The sequence below is a fragment of the Acomys russatus genome, chromosome 2, assembly GCF_903995435.1.
Source record: "Acomys russatus chromosome 2, mAcoRus1.1, whole genome shotgun sequence".
NCBI lineage: Eukaryota > Metazoa > Chordata > Mammalia > Rodentia > Muridae > Acomys > Acomys russatus.
Genome location: NC_067138.1, coordinates 90,699,313 through 90,725,147, shown reverse-complemented (window position 1 = coordinate 90,725,147; position 25,835 = coordinate 90,699,313). Strand labels below are relative to the sequence as shown.

The following is a 25,835-nucleotide window of genomic DNA, read 5'->3' as shown; positions in this document are numbered from 1 at the left end:
TGCACACACACACATACAGACATGCACACACACACACACACAGACAGACAAGCACACAGATACATGGACACATAGACACACACACACACATACAGATGCACACGCACACAGACACACACACACATACTGATGTGCATGCACACAGACACACACAGACACACACACACAGATGCACACACACATACAGACAAGCACACACAGATGCACACACCCATACAAATGTGTGTGCACACACATACGCACAGACGCACGCAAATACACACAGACACACATACACACACACATACAGATGCACGCACAGACACACACACATACACGGACACTAACACATCTCTACACACAGAAGGACTTATGTGTAGTGTTCTGTTCCTTAGTAACCTTCACCTTTAAGCTTTCGAAGCTGCTAGATTTCAGGAATAAAGCACGTTCACTTATGGAGCGCATACAAGAAGCTCCACACCAGAAAATGTAAGAAATTTCTTTTTGTTTTATTCCCCACTCCTTAAAGCCCTTGGTAACAAGTATGCCACTGGTGGGAGTGAGAAGGGTTTGCCTTCTCTTTCCTGAGCTACAGAATTGTGCAGCTTTCACTTCCCTCAACATTTCTCCGTGGCTGAGATCAGTGCATTCGTGGTAGGCGTGCAGCATACTTCATAGAAATCAACTTTGTATCTCTTTTCTTTTTCTGGGCTGAGGTCCTAGGCAGCCTTGGAGGGAGGAGTGTGTAGTTCGTGTTTGAGGTGACAGAGTTTTCACTGGGCGGGACAGCAGGACTGAATGTACCTTCTGCCTCCTTTTTCCTTTGAACTCTCCTCAAGTTCAAGCTTTGCGTTGAGAGAAAGTCGACTCACTTCGTTAATCTTTGGGCACAGGTTTTTGACCTTTGGCAGCATGTTCTAGTCTCTGGCTCTCCTACCCAGGTAGCGGGGCTCCTCTAGCGAGTGGCAGGGTTTGTGGCCACCCTCTTTAGGCTCCGTCTTCATTGTCAGTTTTAACTCATATCAAGAGGGACGGCGGGCTTCTTCAGCCATTTGTGCTGGAGCTAGTATTGCCTGCCTACTGTATCTTATCTCTTAAACAATCAACCACTACTACATTAAAAAAAAAATCAGAGATTTAGTGTCAATGGTTTGGTGGTAACTTGTTGGGTTGTCCTCTTTGGGATAGTATATGTTCTCTTGACTGTGAAACTTGACTTTATCACATGCCATTTCAACCTTTTGTCCATTCTTTGCATGTCTATTTTTTCACTCACCTTTCTCCAGTATTGTTAAATAGGGAGAAAGAAAAAGAACCTAATTGATTGGTTCCGGTTTTGTGTCTCTATAAATAAGAGCAACTTAAAGACATACGTTGTCTTCTGATGTGAACACCTTTCTAAGCAGCACCCTCTGAAGAGAAGTGCAGTGGCTTCTGGACCCTTCCTCTCTTTAGAGAGAAATTCATTCTGATTCTTTACTTTGTATCCCAGGTCTGCCTCGAACTTGAATCTGGCTCAACCTCTGAAACTCTAGAACCATAGGCCTGTGCCTCCAGGCCTGTGTGAGTATTGTGGAAAGGCAGGCAGGGAAACTAAGTAGGGTGGCTCAGTTCAAGGGCGCATGACGGTGGTTTGTTTGTTTAGAGAAAGGTTAGCCTCCAGAACAAAGTCTTCCTGTTGTAGGCCTCCCGAGTTCTGAGATTGCAGGACTTTGTCACAATGTTGGCCTAAGTTGTCTTCATGCTTTTCATCTACATGTTAGTGTCTGTCCCCCACATCGACTTCCTGGTAGTGTTCGCAGCGCGTGTGAGTTGGCCATCCCATTCCTTGATCGTTCGGTTCTTTTCTCACACTTCTGTTCTGGTATCTCACAGAATATGTCATGTTTCAGGAGGATTGGCTCTCTTGCCCAGGCAAATCCTCTTTTCTTTCCTCTGTAGTTGTGTCATTTTATTATTTTTTTTTTAAGTGAAATTCTCATCTGGAAAACCTTTACTCCACTGGAAGTCCGGCTTGCTGTACCAGAGTGCTCATCAGGGCAAGTGCACTGTGGAGCAACAATGTGGGATCTTGCACATGTCAGTCAATACCAAGTGCCTTAGAAGGTTAGGTTTCTTTAGAATTTATTCACTAGTGCTTCCTAGGAACTCTGCTTTTTAAATTTAAAAGTCAAGCCATTAGTGTCATAGAATACTCAAAAATGAACTGATATTTCATTTTTAGGGGGATTGTCTAAGTACAAGAAGGGCAAAGGGTAAGATATGTGGTCATCAACACTTTGCATGGTGAAGGCTTCAGTAGGTCTGGTCTTTTGACTTGAGACAAGTTTTTCTTTCTTTTGAATCCGGCAAGAGGAAGAAGCCTCCTGAAATTGGCAGTGTTGCACTCCAAGTGAGACTAACTGAATGCGATTTTTAGTTTCCCTTAGTGCTGATTTATCCCGTTGCTGTTTGAAATTTGCTTTCATTCTTGTCGAACTTCTCCCCTTAGCACTCCACCCTTCTGAGCTCTCAGGGGAGAGAGATGCCGAGTGCCACTTTTATGAGTACCAGTTGAAGAGCATCCTCTGGGTTCTTAGAAAAGGGTTGCATATGTGCCTTCTTACCAGCTTCACTAGCTCTACACAGGACACAACAGTTCCTCTTACACAGACACAGAGGAACAGGGCTCTGACAAGAATCACAAGAATAAGGGACAAGAATCAACAACTTAAATTTAACTTGGCCAAGTGTGGTGGCACATGCCTGAAACCCCTTGGGGAAGCAGAGGGAGATCATCTCTGGGAGCTTGAGGGTACAGAGCAAAGTTCTTGCCTTTGCTCCCAAATTCTGGGTTTCTTAATATTAGCTGTCCATAGGATGGTTGAGTTGAGCATTGAAGATAGAAATATTGGACATACACAAACATACTTGAATTTTAGTTAAATATCAGCCATAAAGCTTGACAATGTGTGTACACACACACACACACACACACACACACACACACACCATTAAGCAACAATGCTGACATTTAGTTTTTAAACTATTGAAGTATCAGAGTGAGTGGAACCAATTGAAAGCACTTCCGTATGCGCCTTTAAAAACGATTAAAGACAAACCTCTACTAATAGCACAAATTAAAATGACTCTGTCCTTACTTTCTTTAGCACTAAAACCCGAGCTAAGACTTGGATAAATTGAGAATTGGAAGGCATAAGTTAGGCTTTATCACATGGTAGGGTTGTTCTAGTGAAAGCTGGGTGTTACTAGTAGCTGAAAGACTTTGTCTTAATTCCACTTGTCATCTCACCAAACATGGAAGGCCACAATAGTTATTGGCCTCAGTTGTCTTTAAAAGGAAAATAGTGCAATGAAAGTTCTATGTGTCTGATGTAATGATTAATAACTATTAGGTATAAAGCCGTTTAAATACTCTAGAAGAACGTTTCTGTGTAATTTAAACAGTATTTGTGGTCATTAGACCCGTCAGGGTGTCACTAGGACTAGAGACTTTAACTTTTTATCCCTGATTTTACAGCATAAAAACAAGGTGTTCTTGTTTGTGCCTGTGAAAATCTCCTGTAATTGAGCCTGCACAGGTTGCTCCTACCACAGAGCTAGGAGCTCTTCTCCTAGGGGGGAGAAGGGAGGACGGGTGCCTATGTACTCCCCACTCCTGGGGGCACACTCTTTTTATCTCTGTGTCCTCTTCCATTGTTGTCAACTCCTGGCAACCTGATGACCAGTAGTATCATGTGACTCCAGAGCGTCCCATGACCCATCCTGTACTCTTCTTCTAGAACCTTCTCTCCATCTTTATCTAATTCCTCATGGGATATTTTTGTTTCATCGAAGGCTTCTGTAGGAACGGGTATATTTCTGCCATATCTTAGTAGGAAGACGGCCACTGTATGAAATATGCATTGCTTTCTCAACAGGGAGCAGGAAATTCATTGCTATGTTTTCTGTTTTCTACGCTTAGCCCTTGGTAGTCTCAGCTTAGGGATCTGTGACGTATTACTGCTAGACCTACAATGTTGTCTTTGGTTAAATTGTCAGTTGAGAAATTAAGGTGTGAGTTATATGTACACCCAGCCTCCTTAGCTCACCTTACTGTTTCTGTGGACTCCTGTATTTGGCAGCTGTGTGTTCTGCAGACATCTTCATCTTCACAGTGATGGGGAATCTTATTTCTTTGCTCCCTCTCTCTCATACAAGAGATCTGGGCTAGCTTAGTGTATGAGCTCTTTCACGTAGTGCCCTTCCTGAGCTTGTGCTCTATGGGTGGCTTTCCTCTTGCTGTCGGCATTCGCAAGTATGACCAGTGCTTCCTTCTCTGGCTTGGAGTGTTCTTGCACCCAGCATGTCCCTGAGTCCTCTTAAAGGAACGGGCCCCTTATTATCCATTCTCTTCTCTCTATTTTTTTTATATCCAGTTTTGTATATCCATTATTTCCAGGTTCTTCTGATTGGTTTTTTCATCCCTTTCATCATTGCTGGACTAGAAGTCACCCAAGCACAGTGATTCAGAACTGATCTGGGCTTACTGCCAGCTTAACCGAGAAGACTTGAGGGGTCGTAGAAGTTACTTTGTTTACTTGGCGTGCGACTTCCATGATGCCTGTCAGGCAAAAGCTTACATGAATGTTTCATGTTTGAAAGGAAAGTCACCCCTGGCTCCATAAGCCCCTTCCTCCTTAGCATACTGTTCCCCAAGTTGTCATCCCGTGTCTCTTATTTTGTCGTTCTATTCCTCCACTCCACCCACATACTTAGAACTGCATCCCTTTGCAATTCAGTGTGTTTTCTACTGTCTTTTGTCTAATGCCTAACAATTTTATATGTGCCCTAAGTAGACAAATAAACATGTAGTGTATGTGAATAAACATATAGTGTGTGTGTGTGTGGGTGGGTGTGTGTGTGTGTGGGTGAGAGAGAGGGAGGGGTGGGGGAGAGGGAGAGAGAGAGAGAGAGGCGAGAGAGAGAGAGACAGAGAGAGAGGAGAGAGGAGAGAGAGACAGAGAGAGAGAGAGAGATGAGGGAGAGAGAGGAGGGGGGAGAGGAGAGAGAGAGGAGAGCGGAGAGAGAGAGACAGAGAGAGAGAGAGAGAGAGAGAGAGAGAGAGAGACACAGAGAGAGAGAGAGAGAGATAGAGAGATTTTCATTGATTTGAAGAAGTCTGGTATATGTATTTCTTCCCAGCCCCACAGAAAATGTGTTTTCTGGAAGGCCTTTTGACACTGAAGTGAACACCCACTTGCCCTCCCTTTCTGAATTCTCCTGAGAGAGAAGGAGAGAGCAAGAGGCCTTTGTGGTGGTTGTCATCCTTTGTTTCTGCTGATTATACACAAAGTATGTTGTACATCACCCTCTCATGCGCCAGGAATCCTCTAAGGTATGTGCAAGAGAGCAGCCAGGTACCCAGCACCAGCTGCCCCCCGGGGATTTCCTAGGGTCCCCGCAGGGCCTCTCATTTACTGTTACCAGAAGCACGAAGTCTGTATGTTCAAAACAGAATCCCACAAGGAAACGGTGGAATCAAGTTTAGAAATAGTAGCTGAATGGTTCATTTAAAAAGTATTTAATTACTCTAAAAGCAAAATAACAAAAACTACAATTTCCCTAAAGTCTTAATCCTTGTGATATTTTGTGAACATCATTGTAGTTTCATTGGTATTGAAGCAGACATGAAAATAAAGGAACATGGATAAAGAAGACTCTCAAAATCACTTTCCTATTTATATTCCAAACACTAGACTGGCCACTATCTTTCAGTATGTCAGATGACAGAGGGGGTAAAGATATGGTGGCCAATTGTGACTGCCCTTCCCGTCAGTCACTTTCTGGTTGCTTGGAGTGAGTTGGCTAAGTTCTGAGGCTTTCAAATCAGAAGACAGAGTAAAGGCCACCGGATTACAGCTCATTGGCTTACCATTTTTTATGCCCTAGATGTTGCTCATCTTTCCTGAGGAGTTTGCCTGATACTTACTGACACTGGCTGTGGCAGTTGTGGTAGGGTGCTGGGTATTGCTAGATTGTAACCATACTGCATTGTGCAGTTGGAGTTTAATCTCAGTTGTCTTGTCTCTAGAACGTGGGAGTCTACTTCTATGCATCCTTCTGTTTTGTTTTGTTTTGTTTTGTTTTTTGTTTTGTAGATATTATTTATGTATCTTTTTTTATTAGTTTATTCTTGTTACATCTCAATGGTTATCCCATCCCTTGTATCCTCCCATTCTTCCCTCCCTCCCATTTTCCCCTTATTCCCCTCCCCTATGACTGTTCCTGAGGGGGATTACCTCCCCCTGTATATGCTCATAGGGTATCAAGTCTCTTGGTAACCTGCTGTCCTTCCTCTGAGTGCCACCAGGTCTCCCCCTCCAGGGGAGATGGTCAAATGTGAGGCACCAGAGTACGTGGGAAAGTCATATCCCACTCTCCACTCAACTGTGGAGAATGTTCTGACCATTGGCTAGATCTGGGTAGGGGTCATCCTTATGTTTTTTGTTTGTTTGGTTGTTGGTTTGTTTTTGTTTTTTCCTGGTAGAGATGCCATGACTCCAGGCAAGTGTCCACTGGTAGCACAGTACCACCCACTACTGGTGACTAGGACGATTGAAACACACTGGTAGCTTGCCACAGTTTTCCTTCTCAACTTAAAAGACTTTGTTTCCTCTCAGAACTGTATTTCTAAGTGTCTGAAGTTGTAATTGAATATAATTATAGTTGTTTAACTTTCTCCTTTCCTCTTGAGAGTGTTTATAAAGTGCATTCTGTGAGTGTGAGGATAAAAGGAAACGAGAAGCTTAGTATTTGTGACATGGTCAAATAATATTAAGATGAGTAGCAATTTGCTTTGTGTACGTGAAATAAGGTATTGTTTACACACAATTTACAAAATATACATTCTGGCTTATGGAAACCATTTCAGTCAGCTCGGCAGTCACATTTGTTAGAGTTTTATAGGAATCTTTTGCAGGATGGGAGAGGATTCATTTTGATATTGGATATTCCAAGATTGATTTTTCCCCTTTTCCTTTTATTGTCCCCTTGAGAGAATTACCGATGCAGAACTCATTAGTGCCCCTCCATATGTCAACTGCAGGGTACAATCAGCATCCTTTCCGTTTGTGACACAACACAAATTCCTAACACCTCTGCTCCTCTATGCCCATTTTCCCCCTTACTCCACAATTTAGAGTATAAATTCTTTTTTTGAAAATGCTTATGTTGTTTTAGACTAAACCACAAACAGTAGGTAATTTCCTGCACTGTCTTTATAATGTGTAAATATCAACAAATACCTTTAGAATCAATGACACTACATGGAGGTTTTCTTGTCTAGTGTCTTGTCCTCTGTCTATCTGTCCCTCCCTCCCTCCCTCCCTCCCTCCCTCCCTCCCTCCCTCCCTCCCTCGCTCCCTCCCTTACCACCCCCATATAATTTTGTTTCATGAGACAAGGTTTCTCTGTGTAGTCCTGGCTGTCCTGGACTTGCTTTGTAGACCAGAGTGGCCTCGAGCTCACAGAGATCCTCCTGCATCTGCCTCCCGGGAGTGCTGAGATTACAGGAGTGAGCCACTGTGCCTGACTCCTTTTCTTTTATAAAGTTTGAATTTTGCAACATAATAGCAGGTAACCCAGAGGTAATTCTCTTCTGTAAGCCTTGACTTTTGTCTATAAAATGGAAACACTCATGTAAAGTTGTTGAGGACAAAAGTGACTTAATTTTTACATAAGGTGTCTACACAGTGCCTCACGCATAGGCTTGGTAAAATACTTGTGTGAAGAGAGGGATTCTTGGAGGCTGGACGGTGGCTCTGTGGTTAAGACAGAGGATTCAACACCCTCTTTTGGCCCTTATGGGTGCCAGGTATGCATATGGCGCACAGACATACATGCAGGCAAAACCTCTATATAAATAAAAGTAAAGCAAAGACATTGGACACAGTGGCACACACCTGAATCCCAGCACTTGGGTTGTAGACAGGCTGGCTTGGGCTTTCCAGTAGTCTTCAATAGACAGCCAGCTAAAGGCCAGCCTGGTTTATATAAGACCCTGTGTCATAAACAAACAAGCCTCATTAGCTGTGACAGTAGACAGTATTTAGGCATTTTACTCTCCAAGCCTCAGCATGAAGGGCAAGTAAGAAACCTAAGTAGGAAGGACGAGCCTTGGAGCTAACCATGTTTAAAAAGTTGACTGGGTTATGTTAGGAGAGATAGTGCTTAGGGCAAGTGGTACTTACTCGAAACTCTTTAGAGTTTGAACAGCAAACTGATTTTAGAGTTGAGAGAAAGAAGGAAAGGCTAAAGTAGCTCACTTGGCTGAGAACTGGCCTCTAGACAAGGACATCTATGAACACAGATGACTTTTGTAATTCTGAAAGGCTTGAAGGTCAAAGGGATGGAAGACACAGGTGATGATGCCACACAGTCGATGTATGTGTTGGCAAATACTGAGGAAAAATTCATTTTCCGTTTGCTGTTCTGGGGATGGAACCCAGAGCCTCCTTAACTTACTTAATCTCTCTGTCCTTGAGCCAGATCTCCAGGCCCTGGAGAACAGTGTTTAAAGTAGGAAATAAGTTTATACGGATTCTAAATCTACTTGTCTTCATCTTACCTTCAGGTGAATAAGGCAGAGTAGGTAATATCTAGGCATAGTACTGACTGACAATAACAGGAAGTGTAATTCTGGAAAAGGATCTTTATGGACCTCAGGGCAGAACTCTAGATGCCAAGAACCATCTACTAAAAGCAAGTGCTTTATTGTTGTTAGTTTTTGGAACAAATTTATATTGCATTTCTTATACTTAAAGATAGTAAGTATTGGGGGTTGGGGGTTTGTTTGATAGTAAAACACTTGCCTACAATGTGTTCAGTGTTCTACCTATATGAACAAATAGCCTCTTCCCCCCAAAACAAGATAGTAGCATGCAAAAAATAAAAATACAAATATTTATAAGTTAAAATTTACTAATGTTAACATATGCCTGAAAACAGGAAATTAAGCAGGTATTTTAAGAGTAGGAAGGATCTTTAGACAGTATATGATGCAGTTCACTGAATTTTCTGTGGAAATTGGAAGCTTGATGAAAAAATATATTACCAACATCCAATAGAGAGTCTGTTTCCATCTTTATTCTTCCCTCATTTTCTCCTTTTTAACTCCTTTGTTTTCTTCCTGTCCACAGATATTTACGGCTGTTTTGTTCTGTATGATTTAAATATGGGGCTGGAGTCATGAGGGCAAATTTATGTGCATCTTTTCTTCTTATAATTGCCTTTTCATAGCTGATAAGCTAAGTTTCATGTGTTTTAAACATATTTGTCCTAGATGTCTAATATATGGCAGGTCATGATGGCCTCTTTCAGACCTGCAGTTGGAATGCCCCTGCTTCTATCTGGGTGTAGCTTGACTGTGTGCAGCCTCCATACCCAGCATCTAACCTGGCCATATCCCTTCAGGTTTCACTGGCATGTGCTGGCAGAGTCCTGGGTGCAGACTTTTGCCCAAGCCTGGAGGAGCCAGACCAGAGGCTGGAAGTCCAGGTTGGAGTCTTACTGTTTTATTAGCTGGGGGTGGTATGACAGAAACAATGATCCCTGGCGGCCAATGCTGTCTGTGCTGTCAAGAGAAGCCAGCCCTTGAGGCAGGGGTAAAGAGGGATCCATGTAGTGAATATGTAGCAAGAGGTCCTTAGGACAAGTTATCTATAAGTGGGAGAAATCCATCCATCCATCCATCCATCCATCCATCCATCCATCCATCCATCCATCATCTATCCAGAGCTGTACTCTGGGTTAGGGGAAAAAAAATCCTGATCCCTAAAGGCTGACTGTGTAGATTGACACACAGGCTGTTATGAATCTTTGGCAAGTAATTTAACCCGGGTACTTAATAAGAAAAGCAACACTTAACAGTGAGTATCTTCTGTCTTAGTACATTGGGAAATATGTGCAAAGTACATTTCTCCTGAAAATGTTGGCTTGGATTTTAGTTCACTTTGTGTGGTCTTGAGGCATTAGACCTGGCTTGGTGTATTGCAAAATAAAAATACACAGTTGATGAAGACTACCTCTGCTTCTGTGTGCTTTTGAACTTTCGAGGGATGTATTTGCCGTTACAATGTACAGGCTGACGTTTTCAACATGGATGGCATGAATCAACCCAATTTTTTTCAGAGTCTCAAGTTGGCATCATTTTCTAGGTGTTTCAGGCTTTGCAGAGTATCTTGAGTTTAACATTAAAGTGGGGTGTTTTTTTTTTTTTCTGGTTTAGATGCAACACATAATAAAAGAGAACAGTTTTTACAACTGAGTTCCTCATAGAGTGAGTGTGAAATAGGAAGGCTCCAGTTTTTATAGTACTAAACGGGTATGCCATCTCTTTGCACATGTGCTCTTGGCCTAGAGAATACCACCTGAGCTTCGTTGTGTCCCAAGCTGGTAATGTCTAGGTGGTGACTGGATGTGGCACAGTACAAAAGCAGGTGTGACCCATTGAAGTCATGATCATGAATTTTCTAGTACTGGAAAATTAACAGTGTATATGACATACAAGTGCAGGTAGCAGAGCCTTCTGTGGGGAGTAGCTTGATCCTTGACCTTTGGCATGACATGGGCCTTTTATTCCAACAGTCATCATGAGTCGCTTTTGAGGGTGATTGTTGGATAATCTGTTTGAATTTTGAGTGATAGTGCAAAGAAAATGGCTTTGCAGTGTTCGTTTACAATAAAATGTAAAAATATTTATTTAGAATATTATGTTGGCACAATGACAGAGGGAAGAAGTATATGTGCAAGTTTAGTGAGATTCTGGTTGTTGGTAAACAGCATGGTGGACAAATCGTGGGTTCTGCAAAGGAAGCCAGTCTTTCACAAAGTGATGGAAGCAGTCTCATAACTAGATACTTCCTTCTGTAACCCCGTTTCAGCAGACTGAGGGGAATGTTAAGTCTTGGAAAGATTGCCCACTGGGTTGAGTTGGTGAGTTAGCTGGAACGCACTTAACCGTTTTCTTCTCTTTTCATTTCTTCCCCTGTGTATGGCTTTTGGACATTTTAGCAATACCTATTTTGGCCATATTATGTCAGTTACAATGAACTTAATCTGTCCTTTACTAACTAACTGTTCCGGAGGTATTTTTAGGCTTCATCTCATTCATCCTTGTCATGGCATTTAGTTTGCTTCTCCTTTCTTTATGTGAGAAAAAGAGCCATGCGCTTAGGGGAATTTCTTACAGAACTTGCCAGAGCCATCCACTTTTCTTGCTTTGGTCTTAGGCTTTTCTCTGGTGCCAGCACTGGGAATGCTAGAGCATGGCTGCTTGGCCTCATGATACTCAGTGTAACTTCCACGGTATCTCAGTTTAGTAGTAATACTTTGTTTATATTCTTTCTTACAAAGAGTTTTCATTTAAGGATAAGTCTCACATATGGTTTAATTTTATATGTTAGTTGATTGAAATTCTCATGGCCCATGATGCCTCATTCTGCCCTTAACTTCTTTCTGTTGGATTCTTGACTGTTACTCTGATATTTTCATCTGCCTTAGCAGTTCATAGTTTAGTAATCTTGAGATTCCCAGTACTTAAACTTTGCATCTTTGCTCTCCGGTAACTATCCTACAAGTCTGTGCCTGGTTGACATTTGCAAAGGCATCTGTTGTGTTTTGGGGTTAATATGTTTGATAGACCAGCAGCTAGAAAGTCAGCTTCCGTTCAATTTGTGTCTTGGCTTATTTTTTTCAGTGGCTTCTGAAGTAGACATGGAGCTGGCCACTTTCTGCTACGGAGTTTAATTGATAAATAACAGCACTGGTGTACACACCTGCACAGTTGCCTTCTAGGAAGTGATCTTCTAGGGTAGACCTTCCTTAATTGCTGACAAGTACTATATATACAATTTATATATAAAATATTATATATATATAATAAAAACTTACTTTTCTTAGCCTAGCTGCACCTCATCATGGGTTGAGTTCTTACAATTAACTTAACAGTTTTTTTCTTCGTTGGGTTCACTATGTGAGGGTTGACTTGGTGTTTTTCACCACTGAAGTGCTTAGAAAATTAGAGTAAATAATGAACCAATATTTCAGTACCAGATTAGACACAATTTACTGTGATGTTTCATAAACCACAGACTCCTTTCTTCTGTGAATGCATGAAGGATCTCTTTTTTTTTTTCCAGACATACCGGGGTGCAAGTGTAAATTTCCATAAAATTTAAATGAGGTGCTTCCTGTAATTAATGAACAATTGTGGCTGCTCTCTGGTCTGCATTGTAATTAACCGTGATCAGGCTTGTTTAGTGATGACACTGTTCCTGTAATAATTTGACAAGCTACTGCGAATTTGCCAGGTTATTAAACAACCTGCAGCATTCACTCACAGAGTCCCAGGCATGAGGTCCAGAGCAACAGCTACCGCTGGTGAGGTGCTGCATGAGCGTGAACCAGAAGTAACCCCGTGAAGTCTGTGCTTCACCACAAGCAGATTGATATCCCTGTGATTGTGGAGAACTTAATTAATGTGGTATGGCAGTATCTTGAAAACTTTGTTTATTGTATGATGAACCTACTGTGACAGAGCTGATCATTTTTTAGGACACACAACGAAACCCGCAAGTCGTCTGTAGTGTACCAGTATGAACAAAATAGAGACAGGTTTCCCTTAACGCCTTATTAGACAGGTATAATTAATTTTTTAAAAAAGCTCTTTTTTTCAGGTTCACTTACAAATAACACTCCTTATATAATGTTATTTCTCTCTCTCTCTCTCTCTCTCTCTCTCCCCTCCTCCCCTCTCTCTCTCTCCCTCTCTCCATATTGTTAGAAACAACAGATGACTGTGTGCTTGTGCTAAGCAGTCACATTGTAGGTACTCAGCTCTAAGTGGACTGGTAGGTAGCCTTATGTCCTTGGTCACTAGGGCACCATCCCCCTACCTCCCTTCAGGTTAAGAGCTGTTTCAAAACATTACTGTCTAGTTACTGTGGTGTCTTTCATTCAGATTCTGTTTATTGACTAAACCACAAGGATTCCTGCCCAAAGTACCAGGCGGTCTCTGCTTGACTGATTTTGATTTTCTAACATCAGCCCTGGGGTTTATTTGAAAAATGTACACACACTGCAGCTTTAACAAGTCAAGTGACTGCATGTTTTTTTTTTTTTAACCATGGAGTAGTGTATATCTGAAGATCATTAAATTTAGTGGTGGGGATGGTTGTGGTCGAGCTTAAGTGTAGTGGTCCCTATAGTGTGTGTGTGTGTGTGTGTTTGTGTGTGTGTGTGTGTGTGTGTGTGTGTGTGTGTGTGTGTGTGAGAGAGAGAGAGAGAGAGAGAGAGAGAGAGAGAGAGAGAGAGAGAGAGAGATGGTTTTTGTCTTTTCATCTTCTGCAAAAGCCAGAAAGTTTCCTGCCGTTCTCTTTCCAACTATTGACAAATGACTGCCAGATGTGGAATCTTCCCAGTGCTCTTTCCCTCAGCAAACCTGCAGCGAAGGGATATTTGATTCTCCCTTGCCCATTTCATCTCCTTTCCACATCTGCCAGGGACACACAAGCAATCCATCCCTCCACGAGAGTTTAAAGTTTACTCAGCTCCTTTTCCCCCTCAGATAAAGTATTCGGAGACAACAGAATGAGGTCCATATGACGCTCTCCCGACTTCACTGTATGAAACTAGTTGTTTATTTTCCTTATCTACCTCTCAGTAATTGAACTTTCATTTCAGTCACAGTCCAAGGAAAATTTGATGCAACTTTGGGAGTGCTAAGAGTTTACTATTGTCTGCTGGCTACAAAGAGTGTCACCACTGCAGCTTTCCCCCTTGAGTCCCTCACCTCTGAGGAAGACAATACCCCAGGAAAGCAGTTAACACATAGAAAAACAAACGCTAAGTGCCGTGTAGAATGCAGTAGTCATTTAAGATAAAAAAAAAAAAAAAAAAGTCCATCCACAGGCGTGGAAAAGTCACCTTGTTGGACTTGATTAGTTTTCCCTGTGTTTGTATCCATTGTCCAAGTTGCTATGTAGGAGGCTGTAGTTTTAATCACAAGTAGCTTGTAAAAGAGCAAGTGTGCTGAGTTTGGGAGGCATGTGGAATAAGGTTGGTTGGGGAGGCCACACACGTAATCACGAACATGCACAGAGGCCTTTTGCATCTGTTTAGAATCTGTATTGATACTGATTTTTTTTCTCCCCTCTCAGTTTGAAAATAGTTTCTAAAATGCCCATGTAGCTCATGTTCATGCTAAAGGGTGGGCTGACACAGGTGGCCTTGCTGTTTTCCTATTACACTTTTTGGCAAACGAAAAGGCCCCTTATTCCCTGAATAAGATCAGGGTATTTTTTTTAAACATTTAAAAAATAATCCATAAAATGTCTGCCACATGTTCTCTAGTTTATGGAAATGTTTTCCAAATCAGAGCCACGTATTGAATTCTTACTGTAAAAGTGCTAGTGTGTTTATTTCTGCCACCTTCTTAGCTACCTGTGATTTCTATTTTTATGTGAATTTGTTTTACATGAAACACAAATGGAGAATTCAATGGATATTTCTGAATTTTTAGACTAAGACTTTTTATTGTTGTTATAAAAAGTGGTCAGGCAAAATAGCTGATGCCTGGCATCGCCATCAGAACAGGAAATAGGAACTTTGTTTTTCTGTATGCCCTTTAAACAAAATTAATGAAATAAATAGTAACAGAAAGAACTAAACAATAAAACCCCAATAGTCCCTGGAAAAACAAAACCAGCAACAAAACCCCCCTACTACACCTAAGTAAATGGGATAAAGCCAGAGTTGCCAAAATGTATTTCCATTTAAAATTTTTCATGGAGTAGAATAAAGGTTAATTATGATTGAAAGACTGAGGCAGTAATTTAAAATTGCTCACTCTTAAAAACAAGACACTTCTCAAAATAAAATTACCAAAAAGCAAGAAATGTCTCTGTGGAAGAGTTCATACTGTGATTGTACGTTGCGATCCTCTGGGACTGATGCCATGGTAGGCACTCGGTTCACTCAGCAGAGGCCGGTGTGGAGAAGGTGGAAGTTTAGCAAGTTCCCCAGCACCTAAGTTCCTCTAAGTTTAGATCACTTCACAGAATTTGCCCTAACTAACACATTTGCTGGTTTCTCATGACTTCCTGCTTTTTGCTCACCATAGTTACTCTGGGAGGCAGAGAGGTGCTAAGCAATGGAGGTGTCATCCGGCTGTGCACCTAGGGAGTGTCCTTCAGAGGACGACTTGTCACCAGCCGTCAAAGAAGAGAGTGGCTTTGTGGTCTCTGAACATCTGGCAGAGCTGCACAGGAAGCTGAGGGGGTGTCATTAATTGTGATGAAATAATTTAAACCATCAGGAATAAATGAGGCTGTTAAGCTAAGTTCAGATTCCATTTGCCATGCACATGTGTCTAGCAGCCTGTGTGCAGTTAAAAAATTGAATTATATTAGCTCATGAGTAGAAGTGAAACAGATACTGTAAATGAAACAGGTTGCTGTGCAGTGATGACACGGTATCGAGCCACTTCATGGAGTTACAGTTCGTAGGATCAATATAGCAAAAGTGGTATGTTACTTAATGAATTTTTATAGGAAAAGTTTTCTTTGTAGGTGTATTAAAGTACACTGCAAAATGTTTGTTTGGTTTCTTTTTTGGTAGGGGTAGCAGACTGGGCAGTAATGATAGGGCCACCGGTTTTTTGTTTGTTTGTTTGTTTGTTTGTTTGTTTGCTTGTTTAACATGTTGAGCAATGTGGTGTAAACTGTAGTGTATGTGTACCTAGTGAGGAGCAGTAGGGGTGTGGGTGGAAAAAGCAAGTCAACAAGCAAGCAGAGGTTGCATGGCAGGGGCAGGGGCACTATTCACCGTCCTGTAGAGGCTGGCTGTGGAGCTCAGGTTAGACCAGGCATTAGATTGCACCCATTTCAAATGGGATTCTCAGACATTGTCTGTCTACAGGCAGCCCTGACTTCAGCAGGGCGAGACCGTCAGCTTTTGGAACGTCTAAGAAACTCTTGAGGTTTTGTGCACTGGCTTGAACAATGGTGTGTAGGCTCCAAAAGTACATCTCTAAAATGGAATGTATTGCTAGACACGTGAATAAAGTAACAAATTTTCAAAATTGAATGTTTCTTTCTAACTAACATAAAAATTGAAAAGTAAAAGGAGACTGCCTAGGTACAGAAAACGTTTCTGGAAAAAAAAAAAAAAAGGAGAGGTATTCGCTGTCAGAAAACAAGATGCAGGCGTTGGGCTTAAGCTCTGACAAGCTTTGGACAAGAGCCATTCGCTGCAGATATTTTATCTCGCTCGGCTTCTTTGCCTCTTGGTTGCCTTCTTGCCTTTCTTTGTGTCCAGTCGTGTCTCTTTTGTGTTTTCTCCACGTTCTCTTTTCCTTTCCTGTATTTTCACTTTAGGCTTTTGTTCCTTTGAATCTGCTTCCCTTTACATCTTGCTCTCATTTCCCACCTTTCACAGCAGCAACCTACAGTTCCATTTCCTTCACAGAGTTTACCTGCTGCTACCGGAAAAATAGTGCCCACAATTATATTAGGGGAAAAACATGTAAAATTAAGGTTGCGTCAATATATAACATTGTATGACTGTCCATGGGCTTAAAATGTGAATTGATTTCATGAAGACACTTAAGAAGGAATTTAGGATGTTAATTGAGTCTCTTCTGTTTCTGAGTAAAGCTATTAATGGCCAGTGTCTTTAAGAAGTTAGTAGGTTCAGGTGAACATTTTCCTTCTCCTAAGAAACCCTGGACTTCAGACTTGCTTAAAATCCAACAGAGTAACTGGTAGGATATGGCCTCTGCGTGTTTTTAATCTCTGGATTTCATTTTAGCTGATGCAATGGAATAGGAAAATTTTAGTTCTATGGTCCTGCCTCTTACTTCTGGAAGGATCAGAGGGGGCATAGTGTCAGTGTGTAAGGCATTTTATATGGCTATATATACATATATATATATATCAGTAAATCTATTTGTATTATGCTGTAAATATTTTCACTAGCTTCTGGTCACCAAAAACTTAATAATTAAGAAAAACAATGTATCTTGACTATTTAAATATTAGATAGCTTAAAATAATTTTAAGTTATCTTTCTACTATAGGAATTCAAAGTTCACAGGAAAAATTAGAATAAGAGGTTTTTCAATTACTTTTACTTGGTAATCTCTGCTCATCTGTTTTTCAAAAACAAGAAAATGATAGTATCTTTAGCAATTGAAATTTTTTAGTAAATAAAGAAAATTTGTTAAATGAATGTTAAGTTTCTCCCTCTTCCATCCCCCCGCCCCTACATTTTGGCAGGATACAAATTAGATGCTTTTACATATTTTCCAGATTCTTTTTAAAGTTTTCTGTTGCTGTTGCATTTCCCGCTTAAATAGCATTAAAGCCATGGATTTGTTTGGCTTGAGTTTTAGTATTTCAGGTGTATTGTGAATGAAGTAAACTTGACAGTCTTCTTCATGTGTTTCGATGAGAGAATGTCTGAATCTCAGGTGCGGGGTGACTGTGAGTGTTAACATAGAAACGCTGAGTGAGATGTGCAGTTTCTGAAGCCATTGTCAGAGCAGCTTCGTAGGAAAAGGAGGTAAGATGAGAAACAGGAGATCGTTAGTTCTTATCTTGATTAGAGAACTAGGTATTTTGAGTGGGTAGCACATATGCATGGATTTCAATAAAGATGTTCCACTATAAACTCATACTCAATGTAACTATTAGAATTACTAATTTCCTTCTGTTTGAATATTGGGTTAGAGTTAGTCACAATGAATGCTTTCTATTAGAGCATACAAATCTTTCTGTTTCTTGTGAAAGAAAAGGAAACCTTTTGCTTGTGTAGATAGTACAGTCTCAAGTTATGTGGTAGGTTCTTTAGGACTCAATAATTTTCCTTATGGTTTAAAATTTTACAAGTGAAAATTACATAAATTGTAAAACCTAATACTTTCCTCTTAAAGATTTAGAAACTGTGGCTAAGAAACTTTAAAGGACTTACCCCCACATTCTTCATTGTTGCTCAGAGCCTAGGTGATGTCATCTGCCCGTTTTCATTCCTTTAGCAATTAAAACATGTTACATGACTTGTTCTAAAATTTAAAATCCACATTATATAGCCAATATTTCCAGTGATCCATAAGGTCCAGAAGAATGTAAGAATGCAGATATCAGTCACACCTGATTCTAGTGGTGGTGGCAGAATTCAGGAGGCTTCATTCTTAAGTGCTGTAGTAGCTTCCATAAAAAACAGGTGTGCTGAGGTAATGCTAAGACATAGACTGTTTAGGTCTGGCTTTTTGATTGTTTGTTTGTTTTTTTATGTCTGTCTTTCTAGTATCAGTTAATGCCATTCAAAAGCTACTTCTTACACATTATGAAGTAGAAACAGTCACGTCTAAGTGATCCCAGTTCCAAAAGAAAAGTGTTGTTTGCAGATACACTAAGAGACGGGTGCCTGAGAACATATAAGCCCTCTTTAATGTTCACTGAGTGCTAGTGGAGCTTCTTGGAGCACAGAGGCAGACTAAGTTCTCCTGAAATCATTGTTACCATTAAAAAAAAAATCTCTAAGTGCCTTTTTGGGTATGGTACTGTGTTTGCATCCTATAAAATGTGAGCTGAACAGATAGGGCCTCTGCCCTTTAGGAGTTTATAATCAAAAACATATAATGCAGCTGACATCTGTTATTGCATTGAGGTTTTACAAATAAACGTTGATCACTTATATAAATAAAAGTTTTATAACAAAGAGGAGAAAAGCTTTTTCTTGCCTGATTAAATAAGTAAACAGACATTCTCATCCCCATATTGAAACAATGCATAGAAGTCGTAAAATGGCTGAATTAAAATAATCCTGACACCAGGGTACTCTGTTACAGTGTGGTTTTAAAGCTTTGAGGCGTGAGCTGAAGTCACTGATGGTATACTTAGAATGGGCCTAATTCTGAGGTGCTGTTTTGTTATCTGCCTAAGAAAATGGAGATGAGTTTAGTTTGCTCCTACCTACGGATTTTCTCCAGTTAGATTCTAAATGGTGATTGGTGTTCTTTGTTTTGTAAATGGGTACCCAGGAATATGATCTAAAATTTTATCCAACCCTTTAATATTAGCAAAATTTATGTTTCAAAATTTGCTCTGTCAGTAGAAGCTACATTAAAACAAGTATAGGCGTTTAAGATTGATGCTGATTATGAAATGAACGAGAAAGGGGGTGGGGAAGGGTTGATTGATCAATTGGTTCAGAACTTTGAGGAAGAATTCGACTTGCAAGTTTTGGTGAAGTTATACCAACTGAAATGAAACATGTGTGTTGATGGGGTTAGAATAGGTATTTCATTTGATAAGACATTTTCTCTCTTTGTGCTTAAGTTTCATGTAGGGCCTTAACCGTTTCTTCATTTTTGAGTGACTAGCAACATTGAGAAGACTAAGCATGAACTCCGCTCAAAGGTCAAGACACTGAAAAAAAAAAGTGGCTGTCTGTACCTCACTGTAGGTGTCTGTCTGTGTATCAAAGCACGTGGGTGCATAAATTAATTAGAAGAACAGTCAGTGATATAAATCAAACTTACTTGGTACACTGGTGAAATGAGCATTGTTTATAATATTATCTTGTTATTTAATCTCTTCTGTATAAACCTGGCTGGTTGACATTATGAAGTAATAATACAATTAATGTGATGATGGTATATTTTTTCTCATACAGGTCTGATCCTGCAGGCCTTTCTTGACGGATTTGTATATATAGAACAGCAATAGGACTGGAAATTTTAATTAGCTAGATCCCCCCCCCACCCACCCCAACCCCTGTGGATGTCTGGCTTCTTACTTTATTTTAAAATCTCAAAATGTCCTCAGAGATTTTTATTCTTTTGAACCAGCAATCTACTGACCACAGAAGAAAAAATCGCCTTCAGATATTATTTTCTCAAAGTTCTGCAAAGTTCATTATCAGAGCTACCTGCTGTCTTCAGCTACACTATGCTGTGCTCTGGGTCTCAAATAAAAAGAAAATTTTACTTATAAATGAACCTATTAGGAATTTTTTGAATAAACAAAAGGCTCCTTTTCTTTGATGTACAAAGGAATTTTGTTTATAACTATTAGTCACATAAGTCTGTTCTCTATACAAGCAACAACCACTCCTTATCTTTTGTGTGAAAATGAATGCATCCCTGTTAGCTATGAAGCAGGAGATAACTGCTTTTGAAACTGCAAGGAGGAATCTTGGCAATGTGCAATTGTTTGTGTTGACATTTAGCATTTACTACAGAACCTTTGCTTAGTTTCTTGTTTCTAGGTCCCACCGCCCCCTGCTAGCTGACTTCTTGATTTCTTTATGTTACAAGCTAAAAACTTTGCTTTGGGAGAAGTAAAGACCTGAATGTTACTGACCACATTCTCAGTTTACCTGACTGTCCTTGGCATCCTTTTATGTATGATTAATGTTTTCTGACAATGCTGCCCAATCATTTTACAAGTAAATCTTACGGAAAAAAAAGAATAGTTGTCTATTGTCAATTTTTTATGACTAGAGCTTGGCACCTGGAATTTTTTGTTGTTTCTACTTTATCTCATCGAGAAGCTAGATCTAGAACAGTCCCTTTAGGATTGTCCATAGGGCACTTGTGAGTGATTTGATGCTATCTCAATTGTGAGGCTTTTTTTTTTTTAAACTTGGGATATTGACTTCTTTATTGACCAACATTTCTAATACACATTTAAATAAAATATTTGGATGTATCATTTAGACATTTCGATCTCATTTTTGTGTGTGTCATAGATTTTACTGTTTGAATGGTGATTATTTATCATGCATTAGCAATATTCCTGACTTCTAGCAGTGTATATCTCTGGTTTGGGACTCAGTAACCACAGGGATAAAACTGACGACCAGTCGCCCATGAATGATTTGCTAAGAGTTTACTTAGTGAGAAAAAGTGACCTAAGTAAAACTTCATGCTACATATATTCCCATAGGTTTTTCCCTATTACCTTCTGGGTTATACAGCTCAGGTTATATGTCATTATTAAACTTGGCAGATATGTTTTCTGAGGTTTGGGTGTGTTTTCTGAAGGCCTTTCAAGATACTATATATCAAACAAGTATTGAAATCAGGTTATCTGTTGACTGGGACACAGACATGCAGTGTCACAGGGCAGCTTCTGTGTTGAAGAAGTGACTTAACTGTGGTCAGCCGCTCTTTTCAACCAACTGACCAGAGCCAGCTTCTTGTATCTGATAGGACAGAGGCTTCAGTGTACCGTGAGAAAACAGCATGGAGCTCTATGCCATGTTCCCACTTGGGAGTGATGCGTATGACTGAGCCCATGAAAAAATCCTGAGACGTATCATCAGCCAAGTAGATGCCTGCTGACAAAGGCGAAACGGTGTGTGCTGCAGGCTACATGTAGAAACACTGTGAGTCTTCCTGGTGTGCGGCTTCTCCATCTCTGGATGTGACAAGTCTAGCCTTCCTCTGCTTTCCTCCTTTCTCGTCTTCATTTGCTTCTCTTTACTGCGGATTATGTCAATGTCTCATCTTCTCCTCCATTTTGATGCAGTACATACTATTTTAGCCATTCAGTTTGGAATTTCCTTTGAAAGTTGGCTTAACCTGTGTCCTTCTCAAACAGATCGTGACATCTATGAAGGGTCTTTGTTTAGGGAACAGCTTGGAGAAGAAACGATGGATTGGAAAACCAGGGTAAAGATGACTGTTGAGGTGACCAGAACTACTAATGATTGGTGCTTATTCTCGATCAGGCTATCTGCAGCACATCACGAATATGTCTCCTGGAACATAAAATGGAAAAATGTTTACACCTTGCCTCTAATTTTTTTGTTAATTACTGTGGCCTTCTGGGCAACAACACCCCACACTTGTGACGGTCTGGCATCATAAGTACATGGGCAAAGCGCAAGGTAAGGTGCCTAGGTAGCTCTCAGTGGCAGCCTTGGCTAGTGCATCTGGAGCAAGATGTGGAATGGAGAAAAGTGAAAGCTCACGGGAATGCCTATGTTGATTTCACTTTGATCTGTAAACAGAACACTGAATATTGGTTGTCCTACACCGCTAGAACTGAAATGGTCTTCATGGGTAAAGGCAATTATACTTTTAACCAGCACTTCGCTGTTTACAAGGGTTGTTTGCCTTTCTCCCAGTAATTTTGGGCAGTCCTTGGCATACTGACTGTTCATATTAGGACCAGAGTTCTCTACTTTATCCACATGGAAGGATAAAACATCCTTAGACATTATCCCAAGTGTATTCCAAAGTCTCTGATTTTGAAATAGGGGGATGGTGTTACCTCTTCAGCTACTCTTTGTGTGTGTCTGTGTGTGTGTGTGTGTGTGTGTGTGTGTGTGTGTGTGTGTGTGTGCACGCATGTACATCCATATGTATATAAATTTTTGCGTAAAAGAAGAGTTATTTAGCAAACTTCTGCCACAGGGTGATTCGACTCTTTGGAGGTTCACTGTGGTTTTCCAGGTCACTGGAACCTCAGTAGGTACAATTAATGGTCTTATTGAACCACGACACAAGGTAAGTTGAGGAAGAGTTAGAGTAGAAAAGAGCATAAGGAGAAACTAAAAAGTAGTCCCCAGTGGAATTGGGACACTATGCAATTTATTACTTTGACCCCGCCCGCCCCCAACATCTGGGTCAAAAACCAACTTCTAAAACAGAAGCAGGTGAGCCATACAATTATTATATGTATTTTTATTATAGTTAAATATTTTATTTTAGATTCATGGTCCCCAAATTATAATGGGTAACCATTACGAAGGATCCTGCAGAGACAATGAAATGACATCAGTGTTCCATTTGGAAATGCAGATGAAGTCTCTTAGCAGTTTTTTTGCTTCTTATAAGTGACTGACCTTGACTTCTCACTGTGTGTTCCGTGGTTAGTTTCTGGCTGTTTTGTTTATACGGACATGTATGATGCTATAGGAGAGAGACTTTAAGGGAGAAGAAGAGAGCATGTTCTGTACTCATGTAGGGAGGTAGAAGACACACATTCCAAATCAAGTACACAGATAGCATCTTACATTTTAACATTTCTCCAATTATGTTACCTTTAAAGACAAAAGTGCTGAATAGAGAAATATTAGAAAGTCAGATTTTATTATGGTTTTATAGCTGCTTTAATGTCCTCAATCAATTGGAGAATTGTTACCTAGTAAGTTGGATGGTTTTTTGTTTTGTTTTGTTTGTTTGTTTGTGTGTGTGTGTGTGTGCGTAATTTGTTCTTTCTGTGAGTTAGAAGACAAGTCACTGTGTCCTTAAAGAAGAAATGCAGCTTACTCTGCTAGAACTTTCTTTGAGTCTGAGGGAGGTGAACATGAGATGATGTGAGGTTAATAGGCCTTTAGGATATATTAAAAAGCCTTATTTTCTGTTATATTCTGTATGTGTCTGAGGACAAGGGGGTTGAGGTTGTGAGGAGATTGACTGTGGGATCTTCAGGAACAATTTTTCTGTCTTGTGGTTGGTCACTTTCAATGTATGGCAGCTGCTTCCCACTATAATCTCAAGAGCCAATCAATATGTACAATATTATGCAACTTACAGTTATATTGTAACCAAAATATGTCAAGTGTGGTTTCTGAGTGGCTGATTTACAGTAAGTGTTCTTCAGTCCCCAAAGTGGGTATTATGACTAATTTGAACTCCCATAGACAGGCATTTCTTTCCACGTGACGACTGTATGAGTGTTGGGGGGAGGGTTTGTAGAGAAAAGAGGAGCAGTAACTCTGTCAGTGTCCTCACATACAGATTGATCAATTGTCATCTCCTTTGCATCTACATGGATTGTTATGAATTATTTGCTCACCCTGGGAGAGACGTGCTCTGAATTACAATAATTTAAAATCTGTGAATCTATTAAAACCATATTTGTAGCTCTAAAAAAATTGATATTCACTGGGCAGTTTGCCCAACAAGAGAAAGTCAAAGAGATTACATACTTATCCTAAGTAACAGCAACCACCCTGCCAATTCCTCCTTTGAAAGAATACAGCAGACTCAAATTATATATCTATGGGTAAGGAGAGGCAAGAAAAGAACTCAATATATCAAAATCAGAAAGTGAATTCCACAGTAATGGTTACAATAATGTTTCAAGATGTGTTCTCTGCAAAGACCTGAGTCACTGAACTAATCACAACTTAGATGGATTTAAAATGATTTAAAATAAATCCCGTGGTTGTTAAATATGTTTGCTTCTGTAATTTACTACGTACCAATAGACCCTGAGATCACATGGGGTCAGGGCAAGAACCTCATTGTTTGATAGAGAAAGTAGGGTCTATGTAACAATAACAGACTGTGGTCACAGACTGTCCTTGAAGTCTCTCATCTCCAGGTCATAGGGTACCAAGAAGTCAAAGAGTTCTGAATAGAACACACAGAGCTTTTACTGCTTGGGGCTGGTAGTATAAGGGCGTGCCTGGTATTTCCAAGGCAGCTCTTTCATTAGAGATGAGGATAAGCAGCTCTGATGAACTGTACTGTGATCTTTGGAAGTGTGAGGTTTAGTCCTATTCGTCTGTATTGTCTCAGCACTGTCCATTGTGCCTGGTACTTGTTAGGAAGGTGTGGGCATGCTGAATAATGCGACAATTATTTATCTTTGCATGGAAGCACCATGTGTATAGGCAAGCCAAGAAACGATTTGCACAAAGAATACATATGCTTTAGTTGCATGTTGAATGAGTCTGAGATTTCTGTGGCAGTAGAGTAGAGAGCTCACCTAAAATTTTCTCTTCTTGAGGGAAAACGCACATTGGTGTTTATATGTATATTCTGCTGTTTTATATGGTGCCCTGTTCAGAGTAGATTCTAGAAAAGAGTGTCTTACAGCTTTCTTTCTTTGTAAACTTGAAGTGAATTTTCCATAGTTGTTTCTTCTTTCCATATTAAGAGTTTGATGAATGCTTGGGCTCAGTATATTTCTGTTATATATTAATGTTGTAAAAGTCTAAATATCTCATTTACTGTAATCATATCAGTATCGAGTTGAGATGGGGCAAGGTAGTACACACCTTCGATCGCAGTGCTCGGGAGGCATAGCCAGGCAGAACTCTGGGTTCCAAGCCAATCTGATCTATATATTAAAGACCCCGTCTCAATAACGACTACAACAACAAAATTTGCTGGGTGTTAGTGACATACATCTTTAATCCCAGCACTTGAGAGACAGAGGCTGGCAGTTCTCTGAGTTCAAGGGCAGCTTGGTCTACAGAGTGAGTTACAGGGCAGTCAGTGCTACACAGAGAAAACCTGTCTCAAACAAACAAGCAAACAAATACTCCAAAAGAATGACAACATTCGAAACAAGAACAAAAGTTGAATGTACCATCTGCCTATATGATATTTACTTTCTTATAATTGAGAATTAACTTCTTTGGCCTGTTGAAAAATGACTTCCAGTATTACATTTAATAAGAGGTAAAGAGCCCCACCACTAATTTTTAGTTAACTGTTGCTTTGCTTTTACTGTCTAGGAATAGTCTTTCGGTTGTTGGTCTTCTGTGTCTCAACTTGTGTCAAGTTTAGGCCCAAGAAGGGTCTGATTGTGGATCTTACTCTTGTATATATCTGTGTGTGACCCTAAAGAGATGAGTGATAATCATATTTTATACCAAAAGCAAAATAAATAAGCTTGCTACCATGGTTGAGTTAAGCAAATGTCCTGGGTTAGCTGGATGTGTGCTCAGTGCTGATGAGGTTGAGCCACAGAATCGCTTGAGTCTCAGCAATGGAAGCTGGCCTATGAGATTTCTGAAGAACATTTTTTCTTAGTTGCCAACACAGCTTACATGTTGTTTACTGCAGC

The 25,835-nt window shown here is 40.3% G+C and overlaps 1 protein-coding gene across 7 annotated transcripts in view; it reads left to right on the top strand.

The window, feature by feature from the left end:
• The window catches only part of Bnc2 (basonuclin 2), a 413,267-nt gene that overhangs the window by 162,751 nt on the left and 224,681 nt on the right, over positions 1–25,835 (top strand). For 3 of the 7 annotated variants that reach the window (XM_051163939.1, XM_051163922.1, XM_051163954.1), the window contains one exon: positions 9,433–9,516. The exons of the other annotated variants lie outside the window; for them this stretch is intronic. In XM_051163939.1, coding sequence (XP_051019896.1) covers positions 9,433–9,516 — 84 coding nt within the window. The remainder of the gene's footprint in view (positions 1–9,432; positions 9,517–25,835) is intronic. 7 annotated transcript variants of the gene reach the window in all.